This window comes from Pseudomyrmex gracilis, unplaced genomic scaffold (assembly GCF_002006095.1).
Source record: "Pseudomyrmex gracilis isolate BER0280 unplaced genomic scaffold, ASM200609v1 scaffold_164, whole genome shotgun sequence".
NCBI lineage: Eukaryota > Metazoa > Arthropoda > Insecta > Hymenoptera > Formicidae > Pseudomyrmex > Pseudomyrmex gracilis.
This window is the reverse complement of record NW_018020748.1, coordinates 137,555-149,611: the sequence shown is the minus strand read 5'-3', so window position 1 is coordinate 149,611 and position 12,057 is coordinate 137,555. Positions and strand designations below refer to the sequence as shown.

The 12,057-nt window shown below is 41.2% G+C and overlaps 1 protein-coding gene across 3 annotated transcripts in view; it reads right to left on the bottom strand.

The window, feature by feature from the left end:
* Positions 1-11,747, bottom strand: part of LOC109857578 (adenylate cyclase type 6) — a 56,442-nt gene extending 44,695 nt beyond the window's left edge. For all 3 annotated transcript variants that reach the window (XR_002250518.1, XM_020434031.1, XM_020434032.1), the window contains exons 1-3: positions 11,560-11,747; positions 8,261-8,530; positions 6,066-6,224 (exon numbers count right to left, since the gene is read on the bottom strand). Coding sequence is in view for 2 of the 3 variants with exons in the window: in XM_020434031.1 (XP_020289620.1) it covers positions 6,066-6,224; positions 8,261-8,530; positions 11,560-11,640 (510 nt within the window). In the remaining variant the exon portion in view is untranslated. The remainder of the gene's footprint in view (positions 1-6,065; positions 6,225-8,260; positions 8,531-11,559) is intronic.
* Between the last annotated feature and the right edge of the window lie 310 nt (positions 11,748-12,057).

Below are 12,057 nucleotides of genomic sequence, written 5' to 3'. Positions count from 1 at the left end.
TTGTTCTCTTTAAATATTTCGCGAAGAGAGAGCGCGTCTCGCAAAATAGACGAGGAAGATACGAACATGTACATACATACGGGAAATCCGGAAACGGTGCACGAAATATACATGTCATAACGATATCTATTTGCGATACGGGCTCGTTCGCGCAGACATATTACATTACCGCGTCGGATTTTACGATAACACACATAGCGCGCCGGTTAGATCCGGCGGCGGTTACTGCAATTTGTATGTACCACTCGGAAAGATGACGAAGATTTCCCGTGTCTGTCGAAAAGATAGAACTTAATAAAGTCTCTGAGTCAAACAAACGCGTCAAACCGGTGAGAGAAAATTCCGAGATTAAATTTTTGTTTTTTTTTTTGTTTTTTTTGTTTGTTTTTTTTATGCGCGTGCATACGCGCGCGTGTGCAGTACACGATGGATATACCGTCGCCTTAGCATATTTCCGATTTATCTTTCCGCAATGCAGCGGCGCATTCGAAAGATGCATATTACATATTCCCTCCAGACACTTCAATAATGTCCATATTTTCTCTCTCTCTCTCTCTCTCTTACTGCAGAAGCCGTAATTCCCCGAGATATCAGATGAATACGAACGTCAACTCAAATTACAGTTGTATCAGTCAAAGTGTAATTTTTCGCTTTTTTTTTTTTTTTTTATTCTCTTCAACTTTCTTATTCCCCATCTCGTTAAGAGTTAGAGTCGAGAATTTCGTTTTTTAACGTCGCGGTCATTTAAGGTATATTATTCGCGGGGACAATTTACTCGCGGTTATTACTTATACTGTATCGCGTTATGACGCGCACGCGGTCGTGGATAATGTAATAAATTGCGGGGAAAGCGAGCGCGCAAGTGAGAGACACTCTCGCTGAATAATGTCGAGCGGAAACTCTGGGGTTGGCTTTTAAATTGTGAAAAAAAAAAAAAAAAAAAAAATACATACTGAGTTTCATTAAATCCAATTCGACAAAAGCGGAACGCGCACGCGCATACACACACACACACACACACACACACACACGCACAGAGGGAAAAAGGACATCGAGAGAGAAAAGCGCGCGAGAATAGATAACACAGTCGCAGGTTTGCTCAATCAATAGATAGCCGGTTACAACTCTCGATTTTTCTCTCACCGGTTTCCGCAGAATAGGGTGCGCGCGCGCGAGAAAGAGAGAGAGAGAGAGAGAGAGAGAGAGAGGGGACCGATTGACCTTATCGGTGTTTCGAATGATATTACTGTCATCGTGGGCGCAATCGGCCTGGATGGGCAACTCGTTCGCACGGGAGGAGTTATCATCGGTAGTCATAACAATTCGACAAAAGGTCTCGCGCGTCGCTTTGTCATCGCGCTACTCGCTTTAATATTTTAATCTTCCGCGATGTGCGAAAAACTCGCGCGCGGAAACACACAACTGGCAACAATATGCCAGTTCTATATGTTCGTTTCTGATGCAAGCGCGAGCAGCGATTATCGAGCGACACGTTTGCGTCTGTTATCGCTACGTCAGAAAAATCAAGGATTGCGTAACGAGCGATCGATGTGCGGTGCCACACGCGCGTGTGCCGTGATCGCTCGAATTAATATTTAAAAACAAACAAACAAACAAACACACATCGCACGAGAATCTCAACCTGAAGGAAAAGTCACAAAGGGAAAAATATCACAAATGCTGAGAAACGCACCTCAACGACGCGCGCCTTATAAAAGGCGTACACGTAGTAGTACACAGGAGCGAAAGAAAACACGTCTCCGTTCGCACAGAAAGACGAGACTCGAATCCCATTAAATTGTCGTATTGACGTATTCTGTAACGCTAAAAAGAAAGAGGGACGTTTCGTCCCACAAAAATCTGTGACGTAAATCGCGTGAAAAATCACCGATACATCGCGTAATTTAATTCTCCGTTGGCGCGATCGCAAACGTCTCAATGACGGATTTATTGAAAAGAAATAATTATTAAACATGTAAATAATAATCATAACAATTCTCAACGTTTCGCAAATTTTTTCGAGATATATATTTTTAACCGCTGGTTTCTGTAACTCTACATGCGCGCAAATAATCATTTCTTTAATTACTTTTCGGCGTGAGGAATTTATTTCGGGAGTTTTGGGTGGTTATAAGTCTCGAACTTCCGATCCGCGAAAAGTGACACGGTCCCGCCTGAAGAAGGAGCGCGTCCGTGTAAAGTTACAACGAGATATATCCGTCAAACTTTCACACGACTGACCGAACGCGATACAGAAAACGTACAACAAATCTCCGGGGACGAAAAAGCCGTTCTCCTTCGAATCGAAGGAAAGATCTTTCTCTGTCTTTCGTCTCGGTTCTTTGACTCGAGAATAATCGCGAGCTACAACTTCTCTTCGTCTCGGACTGCAATCTCGGCGCGATTCACGCATTTCGAATCCTCGCGATTGTGACGAACCCGGGAACAATTTGCGACAGATATTAAACGGATTAAAGAAATCCGGTCTCGGGAGGACGCGCCCGTAACGTCGGAATAAATTTACCCAAGTCTCAAACCAAGACGCAACCGAGTGCAAACACAATGTCACCTTCTTCGATCGTAATTAATACAAGTCGGGAACATTCAGGCGAGACCCTCGTTACGAGCGATTTCATTATTAACACCGGGAAGATTTTAATGACCGTAAATAAGAATTCTGTTTACTTTGATGATATTATTAATGTTATTATTAATATTATTGTTAAATGTTAATTATTATTAACGTTATTATTAATGATATTATTAATTTTCATTCAAGTTGTCCGGTACTTTCAGCGAAGAATTTCAGCGGTTTCCTCCTCAGTCGATAATAAAAAAAAAACAAACTCAGAGAAAGGTCAAAGAGTGGAGAGATTTAAATTTTAAACCGCACACTTGCGGTCCCGCGTGTGGTAATGATAAAAGAAACGACTAACGCTTCGAGGGAAGCCTCGCATTGTCGCGAATAACGCGACAATTATCCGCGACACATAAATAACGAAATAAATAAATTACGTGCAATCGAGCAGAGAGGTGGATTTCATCTCGCGGTCGCGGGATGAAAAAGAACGGAGAACAATAATTAACTTCTATTATGCGGCGAAATATGAATAATTACGCACGTGTGACCGTGAGATATTCCCAGGCGTGATGCATAATTTTCGTCGAGAATTTCCTTCATTTGCATACATTTGTGTGCGCGCCGCGCTCTGTCGAGTTTCGAAGAAACTAACTTTATTCCAGCGAACTTGTATATATCGCACACGTACGTTTATATTATATATGTGTGTGTTTTTTATGTTACTTGTTTTTTTTTTCATGTATATTATTAACAACTCAAATAAGCGCGTCGCAATCAATTTACGCGCGCGTGATACTGTTTATTATCGCAAATTCACGTCTAGTGTAACGATATAAAACGTCGAATTTTACACGACGACACACGTATGCGAATCGTTCCAGCGACGAGCGGAAAACGTATCCGCTCGTTCGGGCGGAAGAATGACAGCGAATCGACGAAAACGTCGTCGTCGTCGTCGTCGTCGTCGTCGTCGTCGTCGTCGTTGTCGTTGTGACGCGTCGCCGGCGGGAATATCGTTCAAGCGAACGCAATCAAATCGATGCGTGTCGGCGCGCGAGAGACACCCGTGGGACTTTCGTTCCTTCAATTCCCGGCCTACGTTATACACAATGCAGGTCGTTCCCGCGGGAATCGCGTTAACCGAACGAATCGACGAGTCGTTTTTCGATCGTGTCCCGTCATGTTTTTGCAACAGTCACGAGAATCAACTTTCTCTCGGAATTCATTAATTTTCTTGTTCTGAGAAATAATTCTTAAAAAAAAAAAATAACGCAAATTGAAAACAATCAAGATTTTAATATTTTTTTGTAATTATTTTGATAAAAAATTTGTGACGTTTCGGACTTCCCCAGAAAAAATATTAACAAAATAAATCTCGGAGAAACAATTTCTTTCAGAATAACATAGTTAACGTAGTTAATAAATTAATATTCTCATATATCTGCGTGAACAATTCTAAAGTCGCGGCTTGAACAATCTAACTGTTAATAAATTCAATTGCATCAGGTCAAGAAAAGAAACGCGAAATCGTAAAAACCCTACTGACCTTTTTGTTTTTTTTTTTAAGAAAATCGGAATAATTTATGACAACTCGTGCGTTTATAAAAGCGCACGCTAAAAGAGTCTTTGAATGCTATTTCGCGTTACTTCATAATTTCGTATATAAGTGCGCAGTTTCCTTGCTTTCAATATATATGATAATGTTGTGTGTAATATTTAATTTTTATAAAAGCTACATCTTCTCTCTGCTCGAGCAAACCGATTCGCGCTTTTAAGCGCGCAAAGTGCATTACGTCGACAAAAGGAAGAAGTGAAACGGAACGTTCTTTGGGCCGCTGCGCGTGCGGTGTATTCGCATATTCGAGCGTAAAATAACATCGGAATTATTACAGTGCGAGCTTTTGTCGAGAGCGCGCGCACTCTCTGCGTTTGACGGGCGAGACATTTCGATATACATACATATTTCTGTTTCACTGTAGGGGATAGGTAGGTAAAGGGCTGGGGCTATAACATGTTAACCGCGTCGTTCATGCCGCAACAACCCCCCCAGGATTGGCGCGCGGCCCCAGTAGACACCGCGAATGCTCTGTGTCTTCGCTTCGATGTGTGTTTCTGTTTTGCGTCGACAAAACCGACAATTCAACCGCAAAACGCGACGCAACGCGATGTGCTCGGAAACATACATTCGTGGCTTATATACGAGAGAAAGAGAGGGAGAGACAGAGAGAATTTGTCGTTTATGTCGAATTCGTGTCACCGATTGAAGGGAAAACGAAAAGAAGTGGAAGAACTGCAAGACGTGTGAGGGCTTTGGCGAAAGTTTCGAATCGTAAAACTGTTAGGGACTTAAGTAAACGTGGGAAATTTTCAAGTTGTGAGGTATGATGCGAAGTTTCGGATGTCGAAACTTGTTGCGCGATTTTGCGCTTAAGTTTCCTCTTCTTTTTGTTCTCTTCTCTCTCTCTCTCTCTCTTTCTCTCTCTTTCTGTCGTTCTTCTGTCTCTCTTTTTCAGCCGGTCTGACCGAGTTCGCGAACTTTTCCGTGACGCGTGTATTACCCCATATAACACTTCTACAACATGGCGCACACGTCAATTAACGGCGCCGACGTTGTTTCGTTCGGCCGCGCGTGCCTCCGCACATGACGAACTTAAATTAATTCCCAATAGCGCCGTGAATTTGCATGACAAGAACTCGGAGAAAGAAAAATGTCACCGAATTGAGACGAGCCGTCTCGAGATGATCTTCAGTTTTTTTTTCTTCGTTTGTAAGTGAGAGAAAGACAGAGAGAAAGAGACGAAAAAAAAAAGTATAGCTTTTCTCTTTTTCTTTCGACAAATCTTACGCGACACAAGATTGTTAAGAAAAGAAACGTGGGACAGTATAACGAATTATACGTCTCTCATTGCGAGAAATAGAAATTAGAATTCATTGTGTCGCATATAACATAAAGAACTGGGCAACACACTAACTTCGTTATTAATTCGACGGATTGTCAATATGAGAAACGTGCCGAGCAAGTTTCATCAATTCGGAAATTTAGTGAAACGCGGAAATTCAATTAAATTTAATTATTCCCCAATTACCAATGCACCTTTTTTTTTGCGACGTTACGTTTAAAAACTTGGAGCTAAATGCTCCGCATTTCTCGAAGCAGAGTTACAGAAAGAACATATGCGAAAAGAAGAGTGAATCAACCCCACGTATGATCAGACACACGAATCGTATCTATGAGCAAAGAAAGCGGTCGATCGTTTTCCACTTTGATGCAGATAGCTCTTCGAGTTTACATTGAATTCATTCAATATTTAACCGCGCCAACCTGCAGTCGGCGCAATTAATGCGGAAACGTCCGGTTCTCTCTCGTTAGATAACCCGCGATTCATTACCGAACCGATAAAGGAAAAAAAACGAGGAGGAAAAAAAAGAAGAGAGATGAAAAAGGCGCTTTTCTCTTTCGCGCAATCAATTAATTTCCTCTTACCTGGAGATTCTTGAAGCGATGGGAGGCGCATAACGAGCTCAGAAACCCGCTCAGAGCGCATTTTCGCGTGCGCTGCGTGATGTCCGCGTTCGTCGCGGCCTCCATCGCGGAATCCTTCTCGATAGTCGGCCCCATGCCAGCCTCCGAGCCTCTGGCCACCTGCAAACACATTCGAAATAATATCGATAATCACAAAAATGATTAGAACATTTAACAAATGAACATTTATTTAAAAAAATAATTAACAGACGTGTAACAATTTTTTCAATGTTTTGTAATTTTCTATTTTTAATTATTCTAATTTTAATATATATTTTTAAAATTATTTTTAACACATGTACAAATATATATTTTGTTATAATTATTTCCCTAATAAATGTTCTGCCAGTGACACATATGTTCGATTATTGGAACGGTTACATTATATATCGCGGGTCGCTCGGAGAAAGAAAGAGAAAATAGTTTTCGCGGACCGCGCGCAATATAAGCCGGTTGGAAATATAGCTTTTTAATCTTTGAAAAAGCACTCGAAAAATAGAACTACTCAAATATTACAGAATGCAAGTTCGGTGTGTGCGCACGCGCCGGAAGTCAAAGTAAATATTTAATTTTTGTAAAATCATCATCTCACGCGTTCACGTTTTTAGCTAATTCTAGAATAGTGCGTGCGGCAGCACAAGAGTTGCGTTATATTGTACTATTTCTACCGCGCAAATACAGCACACGGTGCATAAATGTGATTTAACGAAAGGCACACACGGCACAGTCCGGCCGGACGTGTGTGTGTATGTGTGTGTGTGTGTGTGTTTGCCTGTAATATGATAATCGTTGCCCCAGTCCTCGCGTGAATGTTTGCACGTTGGCCGCGAGCAGTTTCCGGAACGATAATTCCGAGCTTATTTCGAGAGGGATAATCGGAAGAGGAGATGCGCGCGAAACAAGATGCGCCTGATATTGAAAATTATTATCTACGTTTGTTTATTCGGTCGTGCTTCTCGATATTTTCCTCTCTCTTCCTCTTCGTCTCTCTCTATCTCTCCCGACAAAACGTGTCGTCGTTACACACGTTCAAGCAATTTTTATCGATTTATAAAAACTCGCTCGACCGTTTCATAACGTGAAATTAATTTCGGCCGAGGTAAGCCAGCAGTACGTGAATTTTCGACACTGTAAATAATAAAAATCCCCAATCCTCAAAAGCGCGCTCGACGCAGCAGCAGCAGCAAAACGAGAGCAAAACGCGAACAGAAACAAAAAATCAAACGCGACCGAAGTTTCATATCGACGAAAATGCGCTCGGCGTTTTGTTCGTTTATTGGCAAAGTCCAATAGCGGAACATCGTGCGAATACCACCCCCCCGCCCCTCTGTACGTTCGCCGCGTAATGTTCCGCGTCGCGCACCTCCATCTTGAAAATTGAGCAGACGCATCAAAGGGAAAAGGGATCTGATAAAGTGGTTTCGCCTTTCCGCGTCGTTTCCCGCCTCGCCATTTCCTCGTTTTGTTCGGCGATTCGTACTTTAACCTTGATGGAGTCTCTCGGCCGCGCTGTGGTAATGGAGAAACGTGATGCGCGTGCAGCGGAAATATCCGAACGCGTTTCTGTATCGCTCTGTACAAACACGTAGCCGAGGTCTCATTATTAATAAAGTATACTTTTTCCACGAAGATATACTCGAAATTTTACCCGATCCCGCGTTATAACGAGAAAACGCGCGCGCGTTACTTCGATATATAATGGATTGAGAGAAAGCTTTGATATCTGCGGATAATAATAACGGGTCGAGAGAGACCTCGCAAAATCATCGGGACGGCGATACGTTCGATACTTCGTTTGCAGAAACAATATAAAATTCTTACGTGTGTATGTGTGTGTGTGTATAATTACATTAACATCTTTATATCCGTTTGAACCCTTCAATTAACTACTTTGAAAAATAAAACGTTATTTGCGAGAAGTAGGCTTGTAAAAATATATATATAAAATTATAAAATCACCAAAATCACTCGACGGGTGAAAAAATGTTTCTAACTATAAAATTAATGAAGTTCGAAAGGGCTAGTTTTTGCGTCAATCGAAGGAAACAGATTTTACAATCTGAATTTGCAAACGCGCATCTTGTTAGCGGTCTTCTTACGAGGCGTGTTAGCGCAATCGTCTTAAATGAATAATAAATAAAGCGACGATGACTCACCGTGATGATTGAAGGACGCGGCGCGCCGGTGAAGTGCTCGATCACCTCCCAATTGGACTTTTTGATGGGCGGAGTGTGCGGCGTCTTCGGCGTGTTCGGCGTGTGCGGTTGCGAGGACGGGGTTGAAGGTTTTGAACCCGACTGATCGAATAGTAATTCGACGCGGGGTTTGCCGCCGTTACTGCCGGTACTCACGTGTTGTCTGAGACTAGCCCATCTCCTGGTGGTCTTAGGCGCTCCCACGCCGCTCGCTCTGGGCCCGACATCGCTCTGACAATGAACGAAGAAGAGACAAAGAAACGATTGAGTCGTCGCAATTTGTTAGACAAAAAAAATGTGTAAAGTGAAGTATTTTTTACAGTTTTGATAAGATTATTTTATCAAAAACTGTTTGAATCTATAATCGTTAGTTACACTCATTAAAGATGCATTGGAGGTTCCGTTTAGGATCTCACTCCAGAGAGAGCGCTGACGTCAAAATGATGTTGTCAAATTGTTTTTTAACAAGAAACTAATTAACTTTGTGTCTGTCAACTTTGTATTTATCTGCGAATGAGCAAAATAAAGTGACGTTACGGACACTGAAGTCGGCGCGCATTGTCGAACTATTGTCTCGTAAACAGCAAACCGCGTCAGCTGTCAGAGATTTCAACATGGTCATCGTCCATATACGTGGTTGCGCCGTCGCGCTTGTCGGTCGTGATAACGCGCGACGTGAGCCGTCGATGCGGAAAGGCAGCTTTCGCGAAAGCGGGGCTCACTTTTTCGGGATCGATAAACGACCCCGAACGAGCGAGCGAACAAGCGAGCGAGCGAGCTTGCGAGTGGACGCTCGCGGGGGGATTGAAATCATAGCCCCCCGTGAAACGAGCCGCGTGTTCGTATTTTCTACGCCCCACAGCAGAGCGGAAATCTTTTCTCGCGAAATCTTCTTCAATATACGTTCGCACTTTACGCCGCGAGCATCGCTGCGCGACAACGGATGACGACGGATGCGAGTAATTCTCTCGTACGTGTACACAAACAAGCTCTCGTAACTGTAAACAGTTGTCTTACACGCGCGCGCGCGCGCGTGTACACAAACAAACAGCGAAGAAACAAAAGCGGAGGAGTTTGAGTGCGCGAGCACTCATTCAACCGGCACTAATGCCTCGATGTTCGATTTAATCAGAATTCAATTAAAAACTACGCGTTTTGAACATATCGCGGATACTGCACTTTTTTTTTTTAACGGTATTTTGAGTTAAACTCTACGAAATACACAAACCAAATACGCCAAGCGTTTAATCCAAAACGACAAAAATAATTTCCAATTAAGAGCTGTGTGACTTGCGTCCGGACTTGTCGCGCGTGAACTGAACTTTTTTAACGATCTCTCAAGCTATACTTTGCACGTATATAGACGAAAAAATCCGGATCTAGTGTCTAATTGAAAGCGCGGGAGTAACACCTAGATCTCTCGACTGCTAAGTATTTACGTCAATTAGCGACGTTGAAAAAAAAAAAATAAAAAAAAATAAATAAATACTCAGCGCTTATCCGGAGAGATTCCGAGTACATTTCTCCTCGTGTACAAAACTACATACACGCGCTTCTTAAATTCTTAGCGTGTTGTATACCGCGCCGGAGGCTTGACATACATAAAAACGATAAAACGCGCTAATGGACGTTCGGTGTCCCTTGATGAAACGCGTTGAAATTTCAAGCACTCGGAACGGTTCGGTCGTGTCGTGTGTCTTTTCGCATTCTTCGTTGACGTGTCCCTAACATATGCGCGTGCAATGTGTGTTTCGCGAGGTTCGTTGATAACATACCACCTGGCACATTTGTGTTCTCGCGCGCGCGGATATATCTGCGACACGCAATGACAGAGTTATGTGCGCGCCGGATTAATAATCTTTCATTCTCCTCTCTGATCGCGTTATTTCGTATTATAATTATATTTAAAAAAAAAAAAAAAAAAAAAAACATTTCTCGTTTTTTTTTAAAACGTACACAATGTAATTTCTCTCGATACGCGCGACGACAATTAAAAGACGCTCTATTGGAATGTTTACGATTTGCGTTCTCGCGTTAATTAAAAACAATAAATAATATGTTTTATTTGCGTACTTTTTTCCTCTTGAAATTAATGTGTTTGCACAAATATATTTCGCGTTCTAGAAATTTATTCTCGCAGAAGAGCCATTATTCGCCGTCACACACACATACACACGTAGTGATGTATATTCTGTGCATTATATGTTTTAAACAATATGACTGCGTGTGTGTGTGTGTGTATCTATATTGCGGTACATTATTATGTATAAAATAATTTTGCTTCTTCGAATACGTATCGGTGTTAATATATTGACGCAAAATAATAATAATAATAATAACAACAAACTTTATTATGAATGCGCATATGAAATGATTAAATTATCTTTATGTCAATCCGTAATTATCGTTACCGGGAGACGTGCGTATACGCGATAAAAACCAATTACGTCCGCCCTAATAATGCATGAATATATTCGTCCAATTTGCTCTTTCATAACTGATATTTTTCGTTCCACGGGATGAAACTGCTCGTTTTTTCTCATTTTTTTTTTTTTTTTTTTGTTGTTGTGAATATATGCCACGAAACCACACGCGAGTGTTTAGTTAAAAAAAAAAAAAACAAATCCGGTTATGAATAATACATGCAAGAACATGCATCCTTTGTGCATTGCGATCTTTACCTTTTTCCGCGCGCGAGAAACGTACGAAAGTACGGTCACACGCGGTTAAAAATACAAAGTACACGAAAACCATACCGGAGAATACATACGGAAATTACATATTAGCGAAATTTATGCACGTATAAATACGCTACGTGAGATAAATAAATGCAAGTGTAAAATATTAAAAATTGAAAATTATCTCACCAAGAGAATTTATTCAATTACACATGTAGGATGAGCGAAACTGTAGTTAGCATCTCTCCCACGACTGATATTTAACGAATTTTCCATAATTATTTTACTTTTTATTTGACATTATAATAAAATTAATTTGAATTTTTTTGTTGCAATATATTATATCAGAGTTCTTTTTTAGTCGGTATTTTTGAGAAAAACAAAGTTGACAGGTCTTTGAAGTGTCAAATCAATTGAGTGTTTTACCCTACGTGTGTACACATCTCCAATATTGTATATATAAGATACATCTAATTATAATAATAATACATAAAGTCAGAGCTTTAATGTCATTTTACACAATGTGTACACAAACTTCATGATGGATAAAAAATTATATATAATTCCCGACGGAGTAGTTACCTCGTAAGCCCTTCGACTCCCACGAAGACTTAGCCTGTGGCTCCATTCTCGTTTCGGGAAGTCCATGCCGTATTTCTCCATGTCACCGGTCTTCTCGAGTACTGGAAAGTCCTCCGGGACTCTACCGCAGTGTGTCGCTCTATCTATCTCTCTTTCTCTCTCTCTCTCTTTCTCTCTCTCTCTCTCTCTTTCTCTTTCTCCGTTATTTCATGTTTCGCCTACGTAAAGAGGAAATTTGTTACACCGAGATATCTTTCATCTTGCGTCTCGCTTTTAGCAACGCGGCTAATTAAAATAAAGTGCTCTGATTACGCTTTAAATTATTCAATACTCGATATATATATATATATATATATATATGCGCGTTTAACGTTTAAGATAATGAAGTTGTGAATTTTATAGTTCGCATGCGAAGATCTTCTTTCAACTTCTTTTGCGAGAAAATAAATTCTTCTTCCGCGCTGTAACAACCGTGGTGTTAATAAAGTTGGTTAGAAC